The sequence below is a fragment of the Leucoraja erinacea genome, chromosome 1 (assembly GCF_028641065.1).
Source record: "Leucoraja erinacea ecotype New England chromosome 1, Leri_hhj_1, whole genome shotgun sequence".
In the NCBI taxonomy this organism is placed as follows: Eukaryota; Metazoa; Chordata; class Chondrichthyes; order Rajiformes; family Rajidae; genus Leucoraja; species Leucoraja erinaceus.
In genome coordinates, this window is record NC_073377.1 from 83,097,059 (window position 1) to 83,118,764 (window position 21,706).

The 21,706-nt window shown below is 41.4% G+C and overlaps 1 protein-coding gene across 4 annotated transcripts in view; it reads left to right on the top strand.

Annotated features, from left to right (window-relative positions):
* Positions 1 to 21,706, top strand: part of LOC129698744 (protein sel-1 homolog 3-like) — a 71,339-nt gene that overhangs the window by 36,591 nt on the left and 13,042 nt on the right. For all 4 annotated transcript variants that reach the window (XM_055637970.1, XM_055637985.1, XM_055637990.1 and 1 more), the window contains exons 11-18: positions 2,625 to 2,845; positions 6,624 to 6,803; positions 12,728 to 12,847; positions 16,305 to 16,445; positions 16,917 to 16,979; positions 17,885 to 18,061; positions 20,471 to 20,598; positions 20,686 to 20,769. In XM_055637970.1, the coding sequence (XP_055493945.1) occupies positions 2,625 to 2,845; positions 6,624 to 6,803; positions 12,728 to 12,847; positions 16,305 to 16,445; positions 16,917 to 16,979; positions 17,885 to 18,061; positions 20,471 to 20,598; positions 20,686 to 20,769 (1,114 nt within the window). The remainder of the gene's footprint in view (positions 1 to 2,624; positions 2,846 to 6,623; positions 6,804 to 12,727; positions 12,848 to 16,304; positions 16,446 to 16,916; positions 16,980 to 17,884; positions 18,062 to 20,470; positions 20,599 to 20,685; positions 20,770 to 21,706) is intronic.

Sequence of the window (21,706 nt, forward strand, 5' to 3'; positions counted from 1 at the left end):
AGAGGCAAGAGGGAGAGGGGGGGTGAGTGGCGGGGAGGAGAAGAGAGAGGATGGGTGAGAGGGGGGGGGGGATGGAGGGGAGGAGTGAGAGAGGGTGAGAGTGAGGGGGAGAGAGGGGGGGAGAGGAGGGGGGGGGGGAGAGGGGAGGGGGGGAGGTGGGAGGGGAGGAGGGAGGGGTGTGGGGAGGGGGGGGGGGGGGGTTGAAGGAGGGGGGGTTGGATGGTGGGGGAGGGGATGAGAGGGAAGGAGGGGGGGGGAAAGAGGGGAGAGAGAGGGGGGGGGGGGAGGGGGGGGAAGGAGGAGTGGAGAGGGGGAAGAGGAGAGGAGGAGGAGAGAGGGGGGAGGGAGAGGGGGGGGAAGGAGAGGGGGGGGAGGAGAGGGGGGGGAGAGGAGAGGGGGGGGGAGGAGGAGGGGAGGGGGGGGAGAGGAGGGGGGGGGGGGGGGGGGGGGGGGGGGGGGGGGGAGAGGGAGGGGGGGAGGAGAGAGGGGGGGGAGAGGAGATTGGGGGGGGGGAGAGAGAGAGTACCTTTTTATTTCAACCCAAAACCCCCCAAACAACCATTTGCAGTGCTTTTTTACTTTAACCATGTTTTCATTTTCAAACCACATTAAGGGTACTTACTCACAGTTGTGTGGACATGTGTTCAGTGTTATTCACAGCTTAGAGAAACGTGCCCCTCTGCCTTCCTCCACCTTGCAGACAAATTGAGGCACACCACTTCCTGGTTTTATAGTCCATCCCCCCTGCCGCCAGCGGGGGCAGCAGAGAGAATGGGGAATTTTGTAAATTCATTAATATCTCTGTCATTTTTCATCGACTGGAAAAATCCTCAGCACACATGCGGCGGAGGGGGGCTCTGAGCGAGGTGGCCAAAAATGACGGCCGTAGGTGGCGGCGTTCTCTCGGAAATCGCAGCACAGATCGCCAAAACCGGTCAAGAACAGAGTTTTAGTAATCTAGATATAGCAACCATACAATGTCTTGACTTCATGAGACAGGATCTGGAACAGATCAAGTGAACATTATGGCAGCAAAATATTGCCTTAATATTGCACGTGTAAGGACTTATGAATTAGAAACAGGTGTAGGCCACACCCCTCATACCTTCTCTAACATTTAATAAGATCATGGATGATCTGTTGTAACTCACTCCACATTCCCACTTACCTCTGGTAGCCTTTCACCCTCTAGTTAAACAGGTATCTATCTATCTTTGCCTTGAAACTATTCTAGGACTACTTCTATTGAATAGGTCACTTCTATCTGTGGTTATGGTGAACCTTCCCTCTCTCATATTCCTTAAGAGTATATATGTGCCTTGGCTTTCACCTGCAAATGACATGCATGCCTTGATGGGATGTAATTTTGTTACAAATGATGGACAAAAAGCTGCTGATAGGTCTCATTCATTCTAAGTTTTATCAGGGAAGAATTCAATAACTACATGAAATGAATCATTGGCAGTTTTGACTCCACAGTCAAAAAGGCACAACAGAGGATGTACTTCCTGCGGCAGCTGAAGTACAGGCAATGATGGTCCAATTCTATGTGGCCATCGTAGAATCTGTCCTCACTTTCTCCATCATGGTCTGGTTTGGCTCAGCCACCAAGCACGATATCCGGAGGCTGCAGCGAATCGTCCGATCAGCTGAGAAGGTTATTGGCTGCAACCTTCCCTCCATTGACGAACTATACACTGCAAGGGCCAGGAAGCGAGCGGGTAAGATCATCTCTGATCCAACTCACCCTGGCCACAAACTCTTTGAATTATTTCCCTCTGTAAGGCGACTCCGGACTGTCAAAGCAGCCACAGCCAGACGTAAAAACAGCTTTTTTTCCAAATAACCAAAGATCTATTGCCTCCTTTTGCTGTGGTATTTTATTTAATTCACATGTTTAATCGATAATGTTTTATTATTAATGTTTAATGTTTTATGTGTCATTCCAAACTGTCACTGTGTGTTATGTTGTCACTTGCTGGCGGAGCACCAAGGCAAATTCCTTGTATGTGAATACCTGGCCAATAAACGTATTCATTCATTCATTTCAGTGATATTCTGTTTCAAATTAAAATAGAGAACTACAATTCAGAGATAATTTTGAAAGGAACAAAATGTAGTCAGAAGAGTAATTTATTGCATGCTATTGCATGCTATCTAGTGTTGTGATATCTCAATTTATAAGTCGGAACATTCAATTGTTCCAACACTTGTTTATATTTTCCATTCTACAAAGAACATTGCAGTTGAAATTCCCACACGTGATACAAACAGCCGTGGTTACACATGTATTTTTCAATGCCTCTGCTAAAATAGGCGTGGAAGAATTATAAACCACTTATAAAGCTGGTTGTTGTGTAGAAGGCAAGTACTGGGGATGCTGTAAATGTGAAAATAAAACAGAGGCTGTTGGAAGTACTCTGCAGTCAGGCAAGATTTGTGATAAGAGAAAGGAGTAGCATCTCAAAATGATGACATATTATTGGAACTATAAAATAAGTGGTTGAAATATACCAGATTAGCTTAAAGCCTACAGGGGCAATAGAAATGTGGTTCGTCATTGCGAATTGTGTATTTCATTGTATTTTTTATCTAACATTTTAACAATTTATTTTTGTGCCTAGATGCCACTCATTTACCAAATTTACCTTCCATACTTAATAAAGTTGGTGAGAAACTTTACTGGAAGACAATGGAGAAACTTACTGGTGCAGATGGTATCAAGCAGATTGGACACCATATATCTTCATTAATAGAAGCCAGCTGCTGCGGCTATTATAAAGCCGCTTACTTGCTGGGAGTCATTTTTGAGACAGGTCTGGGTGTGGAAGTACAATCCTCAAAGGTAATGCAATCTTTTGGACAATAATTAAACCTTTAACATGCTTTGGTTTTAAACCTCAGATAGTTTTATCTTCCTCCAGGTTCCAAGTTCTCCAACTAGACATTCAAGCAATTATGACAGTGTAGACTTGAGAACATTTTTGACATCTTCAACAAATAACCAACATTTCGTAATAAATGTTTGATGGCAACAGACCGATGAAACATTCCCTGACATTCATAGTGTCGAGATGGATTTGGTTTGATTTGATCAACAAAGGACCAAAGCCTCTCTAATGTATCTTCTACCATACATAACTGAAAGATTTGCCGAGTACCCATAGCAATCAATTGCCCTCAGTCTACAAAAAGATCCAGATGTGAATGAAGAAAACTTGAAAGTCACCTTTGCCCTAATAAGACTCGTATGTCTTGAATATACAAATATCTATATTTCACCATAATATTTTTTGAACAAAATGCAACTTGCTTTGGGATGATATCATATGTTTTCGTCTTTCCCAGGATGGGAACTAGGCATTGATTCAATAATAACCCTAATATTTATTTGCCTGAGAAAAGAGTGGTAATTGATTATGAATCTTAGAGGGGAAACAAAAGCATGGGCTTTCTGAAAGTCCTACAGAATTTAACTACAAACTTTCCCAAAATAATTCAACAAGTTTCAGTCCTGACCTTTTGCTGGTGGATAGGAAAGCAGTCATGGTTCAGATCCATGGATTAGGATATTACGGGCCATTTTTGATGAAACCGATTCCATGGCTCAAAATTATTGCTTTGCAGATTGTAGGGAGAGCAAGGAGATAATTATATGGTAAGAGCAATAAAGCAACAGTGACCATCTCCTTTACCAAGGAACTTTAGAGAGGTGAAATGATGGAGAAATATAATGAATACAAGTATACAAGTATACTCTTTCTATATTCATATACAAGTATAGGAAGAGAAATAAAGAAAGGATAAGAAAGAAGGGGTTTATGGGAGTGTGCGGAGAGAATGAGATCAAGAAAGTAAAATGAAAAAAAAATCAAAAAATATTTTTATGCGTGGTTTCAGAATTCACGGTTTCAATTGATCCCTTTTCTGGGCTGGAGAAATGTAAACTTTGTGGGAAAAGAAGAGTGTCCTTGATCTTTTAGTTAATTACGCTTCTCTGTTGAGTTTTAATAGCACTTACTGCACAAAAGTAGCAATTTCTCAATTTTAGGAGTTTAGAAGCATGAGAGGGGACATTGAAACTTTAGAAAGGACATAAGGAGGAATTTATTTTGTCAGACTGTGGTGAATCTGTGGAATTCATTGCCACAGACATATTTTAAATGTGGAGATTGACAGATTCTTAATTAGTAAGGGTGTCAGATGTTATTGGTAGAAGGCAGGAGAATGGAGTTGATAGGGACAGATAGACCAGCCATGATTGTAGGGCGTAGTAGAATCGATGGGCCGAATAGCCCAATTATGTACCTAGAACTTATACACTTATGAACTCATAAATCCATTGTCATTCTGAGGACGAGTTGCTGTTTTCAACAACAATCTGTTCTTTTCTTTAGCACAAACTGTTGAATGATTGTACACTGATATCAAGTTAGCATCTTTAATCCTGTTTTAACTATGCCCACACGTTAAGGCCCACAGAGCTTGTCTAAAGTCACTTTCATATTCTGTTTTCTCTTGATGGTTTGTCTTGGGGAGGATTAGGAGGAAAGGTTCTTTGTAAATGTGTAACATGGTATGGCATTTTACTTAATTTTTTAAAATTTCAAATCCAAAATGATTGGCTTTGAAGATGCTAATGAAGCAAAAAATAGAAAAAGTTAGAGGTCAGTCAGTATCTGGAAAGAAAAAGTTAATATTTCAGGACTGGGATGCTTCATCAGAACTGGGAAAGAGAGAGATGAACAAGTTAGTTTTACATAAGTGAAAAGGTGAGTGAGAATGTATAGAACAAAAGGACAAAGAACCTTAAATGTGCTGATAATTGCACTCATTAATTGAACCCATCCCATCAAAATTATTCTATTTGTTCTACATTTCCCTCTACTTCAGTCAAAACCTTTTTGAAATTCTCTTTCCCAGTTCAAATGAAGGGTCTCAGACCTGAAATGTTAACTTATTTTTTTTCTACACATAGTCATTCTCTGCCTTGCGCAATATGCAACTTGTGTAAACAATTCTGAACTCAGTCCTTAGTGCATTCAAGGCAGTTTGTAATTTCCACAACACTGCAGGATCTCTCAAGTTTGACCCATTGAATTACTCCAGCACGTTATGCTCAGGGGGAAGATTACAGAGGGAGCTGAGGGACAGACTGCACACCTTACCCTGTCCGACAACTTAAAGGAGACAGAAATACACTTGTGAGTCTTGGTTTCTTTCCTATCCTGCACTCACTGCAGACTGAAAGTTGCAAACTCAAAAAGAAAAAAACTATAATACCAAAATTGCAAAGGTATTTCCAAACCCTCCTTCCCCTTCTACCACTTACGAAAACCAACATGCAATTTCACTATGGTGGGACCTGCTGAAAACGAAAAACTAAACTAATGAGGAAATGGTTGAGTTCAGTAATCCTGTTTACGGGCCTGTCCCACTTACGCGACCTTGGCTCGCAAATTCCGCGACTTCGTGGTCGCTTGAGGCGTACGGGCACCGTATGGCCGCGCAGGGCCGGTCTCACTTAGAAGCACGGAGTTGTGCGGGGCTCTGAAATTCTGACAGTGGCCGAAATCTTTGCGCGCCAACGGCCTGTCGGCACGCAGGCGCATTACGGTCGTTGCAGCGTCTTGACGTCGTACGCAGCGTCTTGATGGCGTACGCCTAGCCCCTGGCGTTGCGTGATGACGTCACAGCCCGGCGTGGCGTTGCGTGATGATGTCACCGCCCGACGCCGTGCGACGCCCAAATTCAGTTGGCCCGCCTCCTGCCCAGCTGATTGGTAAGCATGACGCAAATGACGTCTAGCGCGAACTTCACGTGAACTCCGCTTCTGTTTGGTCGCGCCAAACGCACGCAATCGCATGCAAGTGGGACAGGCCCTTTATTTCACTGCTGGTTGGCTTCTGGGCTTGCAAGGTCACACCAGTCCATTCCCTCTGAATCCGATTAACTTCAGACATGCACTGCTCATCGTGTGACTGGCTGAGTGTCAGGATCCATCCACTCACCTTAAATGTTAGACAACGAGCGGTACGGTTGAGCAGCGGTAGTGTTGCGGCCTTACAGCGCTTGCAACACCAGAGACCCGGGTTCAATCCCAATCCCGACATTGTGCTGAAAATAAGGTATACAACCAAAAGTTGCATGGAGGCAAGAGGGTAGGACCAAGTTAATTTGCTTGGTTCAATCAAGTCCATTAATTCAAATGAAAGAGAATTGTAGTATGGTTTTCACTTTGTTTTATTGCATGAATCTAAATTGTTTTCTGCAGGTTGACTAAGTGAACTCAGCTGGCTGTTCACTTTGCTATAAAATAAGAAGCACTTGTCTATTTATTTTACACATCTTGTTTGTAATATTTGACATTGCTTCAATTTATGATTCTCTTTCAAATGACAAACCATTTACACTTTCTGTTCTTGTATATATCGAAGCAAGTATGATGATTTGTGGGTGAGTTGTAATGACTGGTTAAACTACCATGAACAGTTGACTAATATGTGCCCTTGTTTAGTAAATACATTGTGCTTATCATTGATAATACAACCACAAAGTGCAACCATAGTAAATATTTATTGCAAACATTTTTTAAAGTAATAATCTTATTGGTATTTCATCAGGGCATGTTGTACAGTCTGGTTGCAGCACAAGGAAATGACAGACTTGCCTTACTGCATCTTGGATATAAGCATGATCAGGGTATTGATGGTTACCCCTTGGACTATGGTGTGTCATATGGTTACTACATAAACATTGCCCAACGCACAGTTAAAGATCGGCATGATTTTGATGTAGAACAGGTGAGTGTTATGGATCTCAAAATTATGGCATTTTCGAAATAATGTGAATCTTTGATGCAGGTTTTGTTCTTGAGTCTGTTTGTGCACGTGGGCTGGCACTTTCATCTCTTTTTACTTTTATTTTGATTAGCCACCCTTCATTTCCCATTGCAGAGATCTCACCGTTCTTATCTTTACCAGCCAGGTCAATTTGCCTTGCCCCACACTCAGTCCTAACTCTTTTTATGTTAGCCGAAGACTTTCCTCTGCACCTCTTTTGTCAGACTCCTGATGGTCGATTGAGGCAACTCACCACTAGTTCTTTCAAACAGCCACCTCATTGCTCTCTCCCCTCTCACCAGTGGGACTACCAGTCTCTACTCTTGCCTCGCGCCTTCCTGACTGTGCTGGGGCCCTGTGGATTCTGTCAGTAAATCTGTTATGAGAAAAAGACTGGACTCTGTTGCCTTCCCTCACAGTGGGAACCATTGTGGGGGGGTGTTTTTATGTTTTATGTTAAATCCTTCTTTAATGTTGTGTCTAAACCAGAAGTGAGAGTGAACACTGGCGTAATTAGCTGCTGCTGCTCTCTCTCTCCGAATTATGTATTATTGATATGTTATTTTTGTTTCATTTTATTTATATATTTGTAATTTGCTTGTTTTAACTGTAAGGTGTCCTTGAGTGTTCTGAAAGGCGCACATAAATAAAATGTATAAAATGTATTAACAACTCTGGAAACAGAAACAAATGTTTTAGGTCACAGATCATTTAATTCTGAAAAATCATTGATCTGCGGCATGTCGACAGTGTTCTCTGTTTATTTCACAGTTCCAGCATCTATTTTGTTTTGTTTTTGTACTTTTGTACTTTCTTGGTCACCACATTTAACTAGAGAATCAGCAGTAAAGGCTTTTCCTCTCACTCTCACATCATTATCTCTGGTGTGGTCTATGAGGAGGAATTTCTTTAATCGGAGGGTGGTGAATCTGTGGAATTCTTTGCCACAGAAGGCTGTGGAGGCCAAGTCAATTGATATCTTTAAGGCAGAGATAGATAGATTCCTGATTAGTAAGGGTGTCAGGGGTTATGGGGAGAAGGCAGGAATATGGGGTTAGGAGGGAGAGATAGACCAGCCATGATTAAATGGCGGAGCAGACTTGATGAGCCGAATGACCTAATTGTGCTCCTATCACTTATGACCTTATGGTGTTACTCAAACTCCCGTCCTTATCTCCCTTCTATTTTTGCATCACCTCAGAAAGAAAGGTCAATCACCGCAATGAAGGTAACTGCTCCCCCCCCCACCACCCCGGAATGGGTGTTACCTTCATTGCAGTGATTGACAGGCGAGAGGACCAATCAGCTGATTTTTCAGGGATGGGAAAATCTTCGGGGCTGCCTCAGCGGAGGAGGACTGTGAGTAAGATGGCCAAAAATTATAGCGATACTGGGTAGCGTTTTTTCTAAAATCAATATACAGCGCAGACAGGAAGTGGTCAAGATGAGACTTTTAATTATATAGATCGCATTATTGGCCCAACAGCACATATTGGTCCAACTAGATCAGGCCTGAGTGACTGAACAATTGTCTGTTTATCTATTCAAAGCCAGGACTTTGAAGTAAGATGAGAGCAGTACTGGAGGTGTAGCACTGTCGAATGATATTCATGATGATCGTAGGGCTCTGGAGTCAAAGGAAGAGGCATATGGTTACAGTCCTGGTGTCTTGTTTAACCTCATGTTGTGTGTTGGGCAGCATGTTCATGCCATCACATCTGCCTCATTCTAGTCCGATACCACTACAGGACATTGTAACATAAATGAATGGGATGATGCAAGTTTATGGAGGGTTGAATGAGGAAGCATCTAGGGGTGTGTTGGCAGAGTACCTTTGCTGTTGCTCAATAGCTGCAGAAATGGAGCAAATGTAGGAGCAAATGTTACGTTGTGATTCTGACCGTATAGATGTAAACGAATTGGGAGTGAGATTTTTTGAGCAGTGATTCTGCTCCTCGTGATTTATTTTCCTCGACAAGTGGATTCATCAACTGTAATATGTTTATCACTAAAATATCCCTCATGTAAATAAAGTATCAGCCTTTTAATTGCACTGCTGTAACCTATCGCTCAAAAACCTCAAAAAAGAAATTGTGTAACAATTTGGGCAGTGCTACATTCATGGAGCAAACAACTAGAAATTCTGTTGATAGAATTGTGTTCAGTTCTGGGCACCATGTTATAAGAAAGATATTGCCAAGCTTGAAAGGGTTCAGAGTAGATTTACGAGGATGTTGCCAGGACTAGAGGGTCTGAGCCACAGGGAGAGGTTGAGTAGGTTGGGCCTCTATTCCTTGGAGCACAAGAGGATGAGAGGTGATCTAATGGAGATGTATAAGATCATGAGATGAATAGATCAGGTAGATGCACAGAGTCTCTTGCCCAGAGTAGGGGAATCGAGGAGCATAGGTTTAAGGTGAAGGGGAAAATATTTAATTGGAATCTGAGGGGTAAGTTTTTCACACAAAGGGTGGTGGAACAAGCTTCCAGAGGAGATAGTTGAGGCTGGGACTATCCCAACGTTTAAGAAACAGTTAAACAGGTACATGGATAGGACAAGTTAAGAGGGATATGGACCAAGCGCAGGCAGGTAGCACTAGTGTAGCTGGGACATGTTGGCCGGTGTGGGCAAGTTGGGCCGAAGGGCCTGTTTCCACACTGTATCACTCTATAATAGTTGCCAATATTTTTGAGGGGTGGGATAGAATTTTAACTATTAAAGGTTTCTTGAGGTTTCAACTTGAGCTCTCTTCAAGTGCCACAAACCCCTCTTTCCTGTAATCCCCGTAACTATCTTCATGTGCCATGGTTTCCTTTCTTCCTGCGATGTTTAGTGTTACAATTTGTTCATCCCACTGCAATTATTTTATCTTTATAATCTTTCCTCTAAAAATCATCCTGACACCTGCCTGTCCACTCTGCGTGAGTGTCTGAGTTGTGTGCAAATATTCTGCTCAGAATCCCAACCGGTATATTTGTTTCTTAGATTGGATGAATTCATGCAAATTTTCTATTTAAATTTCCATAAGTTTTTCAAAAAGGCAACATTTTTGCTTTTTATCTTCAAATCAATGACTGACTGTTCATTGTGTTTTATGAATTCTGGCAAAATTCCCCGTTGCACCCATTCCTGTCTTAAATCTTAACAGTAAGTGTTAACTGTAGGTTTTTACATGCCATATGGCCAATGGAGGACACATCACGCATCAATGACAACTCATTTTAGAAGCAACCAACTTTTCTCTTAGGATTTAAGGGAAACTTGTAAATTGGAATAAAAATGGGTTTTGCGGTGGGCAAAACAAAGCTATATAATTTCTCAGGCAATGCACAGAAGGAATGTTACAAGGCAAAAGATGCCGACCCATGTACAACTGTGCAGAAGGCAAATTAGCAGCTCACAAATGATTAATAGCATCATTCCCTCCAGAAATGACTACGATCTATGCAGGGAATAAATGTTATTTAACATAGAAACATAGAAACATAGAAAATTGGTGCAGGAGCAGGCCATTCGGCCCTTCGAGCCTGCACCACCATTCAATATGATCATGGCTGATCATCCAACTCAGTATCTTGTACCTGCCTTCTCTCCATACCCCAGGATCCCTTTAGCCACAAGGGCCACATCTAACTCCCTCTTCAACATAGCCAATGAACTGGCCTCAACTACCTTCTGTGGCAGAGAATTCCAGAGATTCACCACTCTCTGTGTGAAAAATGTTTTTCTCATCTCGGTCCTAAAAGACTTCCCCCTTATCCTTAAACTGTGACCCCTTGTTCTGGACTTCCCCAACATCGGGAACAATCTTCCTGCATCTAGCCTGTCCAACCCCTTAAGGATTTAGTAAGTTTCTATAAGATCCCCCATCAATCTTCTAAATTCTAGCGAGTACAAGCAGAGTCTATCCAGTCTTTCTTCATATGAAAGTCCTGCCATCCCAGGAATCAGTCTGGTGAACCTTCTCTGTACTCCCTCTATGACAAGAATGTCTTTCCTCAGATTAGGAGACCAAAACCATACACAATACTCCAGGTGTAGTCTCATCAAGGCCCTGTACAACTGCAGTAGAACCTCCCTGCTCCTATACTCAGATCCGTTTGCTATGAATGCTAACAGACTATTCACTTTCTTCACTGCCTGCTGCAACTGCATGCCTATATAGGAAAATAGCCTACTTTCCTGTTCTTGCCACCAAAGTGGATAACCTCATATTTGTCCACATTATACTGCATCTGCCATGCATTTGCCCACTCACCCTACCTATCCAAGTCCCCTAGCATCCTCCTCACAGCTCACACTGCCCCCCAGCTTCGTGTCATCCACAAACTTGGAGATGTTGCATTCAATTCCCTCATCCAAATGATTAATATATATTGTAAATAGCTGGGGTCCCAGCACTGAAGCTTGCGGTACCCCACTAGTCACTGCCTGCCATTCTGAAAAGGACCCGTTTACTCCTACTCTTTGCTTCCTGTCTGCCAGCCAGTTCTCTATCCACATCAATACTGAACCCCCAATACTGTGTGCTTTAAGTTTGCATACGAATCTCTTATGTGGGACCTTGTCGAAAGTGTAGGGGTTTTGCGTTTCCCTTTATTTCCCTTCGGGCCCAACTGCCCGAGTTATTCTCTCCCTTGTCGGAGGGTCAAACGGCCACCACTCCACTTGAGCGGTTTCCAAGAGAGAGAATACAACAAAAGGGATTCCCCTAGGTTCTAGACCTCGGAATTATGGTGGGATATGATAAAAGGTTGAATTGACCAGAGTGTGCTGATGAGGGAAAACAGAAACCAAGATGGACTCAAAGCAAGTCTAAAATTTACAGGCTTTATTGAACAATGAGAAATCGAATCTCACCAACACTACATAATACGTGGCTAAACTTATGCTTTAAACTAAGACTATGGACGGAAAACTATCGAGCACGTCGTAAAACTTACTTTACACAATTTTACTTGCAAGTACACTCCCCCTTTCCACAATTTTATTTCCTCAACCTCTATCCTATTTCGGGAATTTCACCAGGTCACTGGGGTATTTACAGTTGGTCGTCACAGGCCCACGAGCTGTCCAGCAGAGCAGAAAGAGAGAAAGAGTTCTGGCTTGACTCCTGTTTTTATACCTGAGCTTACTTAGAAACCCCCAGGTGGTCCTCTGGATGAAAAGGGTTCTTTTGATGATTCCCAGTTTCGAACTGGCATGAACAATAGGCTTCCGATGATAAGGGGTTTGCTGATGTCATGATCCCTCAGCCTGATCGTTATCCCATCGCCTGGACGGGCTCCTATTGTCTCGATGTATGGGTCATCCAAGATGGTGATTGAGCTTGGGCAGGCCTGTTTACCACCGTCTGCTGAGGCTTGGTTCCTTCCTTTGTGTATCCAAGATAATCTCGTTATCTCCGTCTCAGCCTTTCCTCCCCACACCATTCGCCCAGTTGTTTGATGCCCACAGGCCAGACAGGTTTGTGGATTGGGGGTTTTTCCGTTGCAGCCAGCAAATTTGTCTTTTTTAAAATGTCCATGTCCTTATCCGAGTTCTTCCATGATTTTGGAGGATTTGCCCCAATAACTTACAATAGTCTTCTGAAAGTCCAGATAGAACACATCCACTGGTTCCCCCTTATCCACTCTACTAGTTACATCCTCGAAAAATTCTATAAGATTCGTCAGACATGATTTACCTTTCATAAATCCATGCTGACTGTCCAATGAATTCACCACTTTCCAAATGTGCTGCTATCCCATCTTTAATAACTGACTTTTGATGTACATTATAGAGAAATATAATCACTGAAGCATGACTGGATTTCTATACCTTTACAATAGTTTGGTCATGACAATGTTAAATGATTCTATAATAATGAGTTATTATTTTTCAGGCTTTTGTTGAACATGTGAGGCTAATGGATGATTCAGTTTTGCAGCGTCAAACTAAAGAAAATGAAGACTTCTTTTTATGGCTTAGATATCAAGCAAAACATGGAGATGCATTTGCTCAGGTATATATTGTACATTGTAATTGTAATTCAGAAATGTCACTAACTCATGAGGATTCACTGTACTTGTTATCAATATTTTACTGAACATGTTAGAAATTCTGTAATTTTCTTTTGGCTTGGAAGACTTACACACTGGTTATAGATGAAGTGCCTGGTTCTGCCACAAGTTTAGTTGCCTGTTCTGGTGGTTAGATGAAAGGTGAGACTGAAGAGAATTGGGATATATTATCACAATGAAGGCAGGGCAATTCTCAGCAAGAACAGGAATAGCAACAACCGGTACCTTTTTTTTTAAAGAGGTGGATAGTTGGTATAGTGGCACTGCCAATATTCTTTGCAGGAATTGTGTATGCAATTGTTTTTTTCCTTTTGATTGGGGGATATTTATAGTTATGATAATAATGTATTGGTTACAATGAACATGCATCAGATGAGTCCATGTGGGTTTGTATAAAGTCCAAATAAATATTTTGAGGAGATGATGAAGGTGATTGACAAAGGTGGTAAGGTGGATATTGTCTATGTCGATTTAAGTAGGCCGTTTGTTAAAGTCCCTCATGGTGGCTGATCCAGAACATACAATGCATGGGAGCAACAGTGACTTGGTAGTTTGGATTCTGCACTAGTTTACCAAATAGAAGAACAAGGGTAATGGTGGAAGGGCGTTATTCTGGCTAGAGGTCTGTGACCAGTGGTGCTTTGTAGGGATTTGTACGAGGACCTCTGTTGATCGTGAAATGACCAGAACGTAAATTTGGATGGGTTCGCTAATAAGTTTGCAGCCAACATCAACATTTGTGGATTTATGGACATTGAGGATAGCTGTTAAAGGATACAGCAGGATAAAGATTAGTGATATATATGGATGAGATGAATGGCAGATGGATTTTGATTGCAGCAAGTGTGGCCTGTTGCACTTTGGGAGGTCAAATGCAAGGAGAAAGTAGAGAGTTAATGGCAAAATCCTTAACAGTATTGGTGTACAGGGGGATCTTGAGATCCAAGTATGGGTTTATTGTGACATTAATTGTTCAGCAGACATTGTGGGCCGAAGAGCCTGTTCCTCTGCCAAATGTTCCATATTCTAAGTTTTGCATATTGTCACAATATGGCTTGTTGAGTGAAAGACTATGAGAAGGTGAATGATGTACCCTTTCTCGTGAACTTTTCATTAATCTAGGCTGGGATGAGGAGGTCAAGGAGGTGTAAGGGAGTTCTACCTTGGATTGACCCAGCAGCCAGTAGGTGATGCTCTCTCCCCAATAATGATCAGCAAGTTTGTTAAACAAAATGGTTTTGAGGACTTACTAAATCACTGTAAAAATATAAAATATAGGTATCCTTTTCTTATTCATTAAGGATTTATGAATGTAGCTGCAGACTAATAGTAGTCAGACTTTGCTGGACATGTTCAGATTATTTTTTGTGAATTGTACTACGTAATGTAGATTACTTAGCAACCATCGTTGGATCTGTCAATTTCACAGAAATTATAATTAGATTTCTCATTATTATCCTTCGATCCACAGCGATTGGGATGTAATACACTGGAAATGTTCCTCCATATCTAGCCACAATTTACCCGGCACCATTTATGTCCACTTTCAGGTGCTGATCTGTACCCAACTTCAGTTGTTCTTTTGGCTCCCTCCAAGCATTCCTCCTTTCTCCTGTCCATTGGGCAATTTGACTCCCTTTTCCCAGTCCTTTCCGAAACATGACTTCACTGCCTTATTATGTTCTTATTGTCAGATTCAGATTCAGATTCAGATTCAACTTTATTGTCATTGTGCAGTGTACAGTACAGAGACAACGAAATGCAGTTTGCATCTCCCTAGAAGAGCGACATAAATATGAGCAATAAATAAATCTATTTACGTGCATACAGTCATAGTTTTTTTTTCCTGGTGGGAGGAGTGTCCGGGGGGGGGGGGGGGGGGATTGGCAATCACTGAGGTATAGTGTTGAGTAGTGTAACAGCCGCAGGAAAGAAGCTGTTCCTGGACCTGCTGTGCCGGCAACGGTTAGACCTGTAGCATCTCCCGGATGGTAGGAGGGTAAACAGTCTGTGGTTGGGGTGAGAGCAGTCCTTGGCGATGCTGAGCGCCCTTCGCAGACAACGCTTGCTTTGGACAGACTCAATGGAGGGGAGCAAGGAACCGGTGATGCGTTGGGCAATTTTCACCACCCTCTGCAGTGCTTTCCGGTTGGAGACAGAGCAGTTGCCATACCATACTGTGATACAGTTGGTAAGGATGCTCTCGATGGTGCAGCGGTAGAAGTTCACCAGAATCTGAGGAGACAGATGGACCTTCTTTAGTCTCCTCAGGAAGAAGAGACGCTGGTGAGCCTTCTTGACCAGAGTTGAGGTATTGTGGGTCCAAGAGAGGTCATCGGAGATGTTGACCCCCCAGGAACCTGAGGCTGGAAACATGTTCCACCTCCGTCCCGTTGATGTGGATGGGGGTGTGCGTGCCGCCCCTAGACTTCCTGAAGTCTACAATGGTCCTTCTTGGAGTTAAGGGCCAGGTTGTTGTCAGAGCACCATGCTGCTCGGAGCTGGACCTCCTCCCTATAGGCCGGCTCATCGTTGTTGCTGATGACTGATGAGGCCAAACATTGTTGTATCATCTGCATATCTTGATTTACCTGTTGCTCCCAATTTAATGGCTATTTCATCTGCTCGATTTCCTCTTCCTTCAAATTTCCAGTTTTGTGCACAGGTAGCGGATAGTCATGTTTTCTTCCTCGTCCACTGACCCCAATCAATGCAGCTTTGAATCCAAAAATCAACACCTCACTTGCATTTCCCCAAGTCACTTGGAAACAAGACTCTTTCTGTCCGCAATCTCACTGTAGTTGATTATATCAGAATTGTGATTAACTGACCACCAGCAGCACAAATCCTATGACCAAACCACTCTAAGCCCTGGCCAAAGAAGCAAATGGCTGCATTTTATCTCCCCTATCTCTCTGTAGCCAATGACATATTGATTACTTCTTCTTCAGCACTTCTCTGATGCTCACTGATAGAGATGCGCGTTCTACTCTTTCGTAAACTATTTGGTTAGCATGCCTTTTGGATTTTTTTTTCACTCCTATGCCATTCATTACCAATGAAATTCTCTATTTAATCCCCAGCTTCTCTCTCTTGAAACTTTTGTAGTTTTCTTAAAATCTTCTCAGAAGTGATTCATTTTTTATTCTAAAGACACCATATAAAGATGTTAACAATGGAGATGAAGAAGAAGGAATTGGTAATAGTAGCGGAATATATTCCAAGCAATTAAGTGGTAGGAATTAAGTCTGGGTTTTAAAGATGTTCAACCAGAATAGAAAAAAATCATTTTAATTCATTGGAAAAAAAAGGGGGAAATATTAACTGTAATAAAAATGGAAGTTAATCGAAGAATCAATCTAATTTAATCATTCAATCAAATGAAATGTTCCTTTTTAGCAAAAACTTGCAAGAATGCTGTACTGGGGCCAGCAGGGCATAACACGTGATGTGCAAAGAGCAATGAAATGGTATTCCAGAAGTGCAATGGAATTAAAACATCCCGCATCAATGTTTGAGTATGGACTCTTTCTTATTAAGGTTGGTGGCACTGTTGAATGTAGATACTCGTATGTAGTGAATTCATTGTTTTATTTTCGTCAGTGTTACACCCAACAGACCTTCATCTGACTGTGCAGTAAGATAATGCATGGGCATAAAAACAGTTCTCTTATGACACATGATCCGCGTAAGAGCTCACTAGAAGAATAACCAATCCAAAAACAACCATTGACAATTACCATTGCATAATGGAGAAGGCTGAGGTGAAATAACAATATAGTAGTTCCTTATATATTTTCTCATCTTCAGTTGTCCCTGCTTGGGACTGCTCAATTGAAAATGTGCTTCTTTATATAATTGTACATTTGAGGTATCTCACTGGAAAGAGATTGGGCTTCATGGCAATTGTTTGGATTCAGGGAGGGGTGCTGATCTGCGGGAATTGATAAAATCGGTGAAATACCTTGAGTTCAAATCATTAACTCTACTGTGTTCTAATATTATTTTTAGGGTCAAGGTGTGAAAAAGAATACAGAATTAGGTTTAAGATTAATCACTGAAGCAGCTTCCAAGGTAAGTGTTCATATAAACTAACTATGTCCACGTGCTAAGCTTTCTTTTGTTTACTGTTTGTTTATTGTTTAATGTGAATTTAATAATGAAAGTTATAAGAATTAAATAATAATCAAGCCTTCCCAGTGTTAATCATACAGGCTCAGTTCTATCCTGAATATTACAACATAACCTTAAACATTGAAAAGCATTTGTGGTACGTAACATAAGGTGGAATCAATTGCACAGAAAAGTCTGCGTGTTCCTTGCCAGCACTTGGATATCACACAAACTACTCCAACCTATTTCTCAATTCCTATTCAATTTTCCTTCAGATTTGCAACAAATCTCCCATTATGTGTATCAGTTTTACCCATATCCACAACAGAAATTCTGCATGGGTAATACACTTCCCACGAAACATGGGCATATACATTGTACTGAAGAGCTTCTCTCCACTCCCTGTCCAACACATTTTATATCATCCTGTCATTCCTTTTAAACAATAGATGCAGGAGTAGGCCATTCGGCCCTTCGAGCCAGCACCGCCATTCAATGGGATCATGGCTGAGATAAGTGATCGGAGATCTTTATCGGATCTCCTTTTAAGCCTCATTGCCAGCATCTATTTTCTGATTTTTAGACCATCTGCCTTAATGACCTATCAAAGTAAGAGTGCCAAGTAGTGCTGGCCTATTATGTCTTTAATACTGTTAAAATGCTCTAGTCTTGGTTAATTAAGTTTAAGTGTGTTTCCTTAGTGGACATGGACAAGCAAGGATTTTTACCTGAGCTAACTGCCTTTGATTTGGAACCAAGCTTTGATCAGTAAAATAATGTTCTAAACCCATAGTGGCACTCTCCACATTCAGAGAATATAGATATTTTGTAATTGCAATTATTAATATCATTTATTATTGAAACAGGGAATCACTGAAGCAATTAACGCTTTGGGATGGTATTATGAAACCCATCAAAAGGATTATGTGAAAGCGGCAGAATATTGGAAAGAAGCTGTGAAAAGGGGCAATCTCGATGCCTTTCATAATCTCGGGGTGCTTTATGAGAGTGGAACATATCCTGGCAAACCGCAAAAAAATGTGGTAAATTTACACAAATTACTAAATACAGATACTTTATTTATCATCAGAAACTACATTAGGCTTCATTGTTTAAAATATATTGCATTCTTTATTAATTTCTTCATAGAAACAAAAGTAACATATTCAGTCGCTCTTAAAAATACTTAACATTTTCCTTACAGAACAGAGCAATAATACATGAAGCAGACCATAGGTACACAAAAACGCTGGAGAAACTCAGCGGGTGCAGCAGCATCCTTCGCTCCATAGCTGAGTTTCTCCAGCTTTTTTGTGTACCTTCTTTTTTTCCAGCATCTGCAGTTCCTTCTTAAACACTTTGTCTACTCCACTGCAAAATCTCTTCAAGGTATGCCTACCTTGAAGAAGTTCTCCTCCTCTCTCCGGAGACAGTTTCACAACCTCCTCTCTAACTGCCCCCTCTCTGTGATTTCCTTCGCTCCATAGATGCTGCTGCACCCGCTGAGTTTCTCCAGCTTTTTTGTGTACCTTCGATTTTCCAGCATCTGCAGTTCCTTCTTTAACATGAAGCAGACCATTCCTGCCGGAAACGTCCAGTGTGCATCTGTAGAACCTTTACCTCAGCCAGACACTCTGTTGAACTATGATTTCTGTTTCTATGTCAGTTTGCAATCCACTTGACAATTTGGTCTTGATACAACTGCTAAATTTTGCATGGAGCAGCATCCCTTCTGGCCATTTAATGTTGTAAATCCTGATCGAATTGTACCTTGCTGGGGCCTATGTCTCTTCATCAGTGAGGAGTACTGGAAATGTTCAGGCGGACCTACACCTATCTATACACAAACTTATGAATTAAGAATAGGCTAGTTGGTCCCCTAAATTTGCTCTGCTATTCAATAAAAACATGAGTGTTGTGACTATACTCTCAACTCTCTATTATTGTGTACCCACGGGTAACCTTTCACTCATGCCATCCTTTAAATATTAAGTTCCTATATTCCTCATCCTTAAAAATAATCTAAGGTTCTAGAAGAGATTTTCAGGGACTTCAGCTCTGAAGGGAAACCATTTTATCTTAAATGGAAGCAGTCTTCTTCTTATCGAGTCCACACACAAGATTAGGAGTGTACCTGGGTAACAAACTGGACTGGTCTGTCAACTCTGACGCCCTCTACAAAAAAAGCCAGAGCAGACTCTTTTTCCTCAGAAGGCTCAAATCCTTCAATGTGCGTAATGATATGCTGCACATGTTTTAAAACACTGTGGTTGCAAGTGTTATTTTCTACGCTGTTGTCTGCTGGGGCAACAGCATTAGTGCAAAAATCAACAAGAAGCTGGACGAACTGGTTAAACGAGCTAGCTCAGTGCTGGAGGGGAGAGTGGACTCTGGGATGGATGTGCTTGAGAGGCGTATGAGGCACAAGGTGCAGGTCATCCTGAAAAACTCCGGGCATCCCCTCCATGTAATTCTGGAGAGTCAAAAAAGCACTCGGAACAACAACTGGCTCCTCTCCCTGCCCTGTAGAACGGAGCGGTTCAGGAGATCCTTCACCCCTGCAGCCATTAGATTTTATAATTCGGACCGCTAGGCTGTAGGGGGATGCATTTTTTTATTTTTTTATTTTTAATTGTTAATTATTGGTCTTTTTAAGGATTTATTGCTCTCAGGTAGTGTCCACATTGTATTTTATGTATTTTCGGTCTGCATTCGGTTTGAATGTGTGGGTTTGTTGGTTGGGGGCTTCTGGACATCTGAATTTCCCTGAGGGGATCAATAAAGTATTTATTATTATTATTATTATTATTATTATTTATCATTATTATTATTATTATTATTATTATTATTATTATTATTATTATTATTATTATCTCTTTGCAATCTCTACAAGTTGTCCACGTCTTGTCACAAACTTTTGCAATCCCAAATTTAGGTTATCTTAGCTGTTGGTGGCCAAGTGGCTCTCAAATTCCTTAGCTCTGGAATTCCCTCCCTCAGCCCTTTCCCACTCTGGCATCCCTACAATTCTCCATAAAACTAATCTCTTTGATCAAGGAGTTGGTCAACTCTTTCAATAGTTCCCGATGTCACATCATGTTTGATAATGACCATGGGATATTTCACAAAAGTATTCTCTCAATATTTGTCTTTGTTGTTCTATCGTAGAATGCATGAGTTACCTAGTTGTTGTTTTTTGAAGTGCAAGAGTACAATTTGAGTTTTGGTTACTTTTATCTTTTGCCGTATGGTAATAATATGAGAATGTCTTGACATAGCTTTGACCTCTCAAATGGCAAAATAGAGCCAGAAGGGCGGAAACCCTGATCATGAATGGGATGAGGGTTTCCATTAAAGACTCCAAGGATATTACTTGCCAACATCTGACAACATTGTTCAATGTTGATAAGGTTAAATTAAATGCTGTTTATTTTATGTCCTTTTCTTTTTAGACGGAAGCATTTCCATACTACTATAAAGCTGGATTTGGTGGACATTTGGAAAGTCTAGTTCGTTGTTCCTTCTTTTGGAATACAGGGAATTTTGAATATATTCCACACAACCCCAAACAGGCAGTCCTGTAAGATATCTATTTCACATTTATTCTTCGTTATATTTACCTTGAAACAACTATTCAACCTCACAGATTTTTGTTCCCCATTGACAGCTGGGCCAGATATGTCGCTGAGCAAAATGGGTTCTTGGGTTATAACATGAGAAGAGCTCTGGATGCCTATCTTCAGAATTCTTGGTAAGATTAAGAGCCATGCCCTTGAATTAGAGAAAGCAAGTATATTATTTTTCTACGGATCAAATGTCATTGTATTCCGTTGCTGTTTTTCTGGAGCATCAGCATGTAGCCTTGTTTGCTACCAGCAGATAAGTTATAGTTGCACATCTCACAGTTTGAGGATATGTTATTTTATGGCAGGTAATTTCATATGAAATGGGTGAAGAGACAATGGTGGCACCAGTTTTTGTTTATTCATGGTGCAAGAGCATCTTTGGAAAGTTAAACATTTATTGCCATTTTTACTGTCCTGGGGAAATGGCGTTGAGCTTCCTTTTGAACCATTGTAACCCATCAGTTGAATGTACTCTGAGATCCTGTTCCCCAGTGAGTTCCAGGATTGGAAACAATGAAGAAGCAGGGATAGTGTGCAGCTTTGGTGACAATCGGCAGGGATGTCAGTGATTGCATTCCAATGAATGGGAATGGACTACAAGCAATATAGAGCCAAGGGACCAGACTCTGTACTGTGCCCAGTGATGAAGGGAAGGAGGTTGCATGGGCATCTAACCACCACTTTGTCTCTGACACTCACAACACTCAATGCAACTGCCACACAAACAGAATGTGCCCAGTAGTTTTGTTATCTCTGCAGCCAGCGAGGTCCAGCCCTATGTGATGATGTGGGCAATGGATGATCTTTTATTTAAATTGTTTAGGAATGGCAAGGCTGAGGTCTTGATTTCTATGTTTATACTCGCCTGTTTTTAATTACTGAACCTACACCAGCACCAACACTATCACTGGATTTAGAACCTGAAAAACATTGTCCATATTTTTTGAAAAATAGATTGTGTAATTCTTGTTGTACCATGTTGCTATATCTGAGCATCAATTGGTGAATGTTCAAGTGGTGTAATATTCATATTTAAATGCATTGTAAATGTCTGTATTTTAA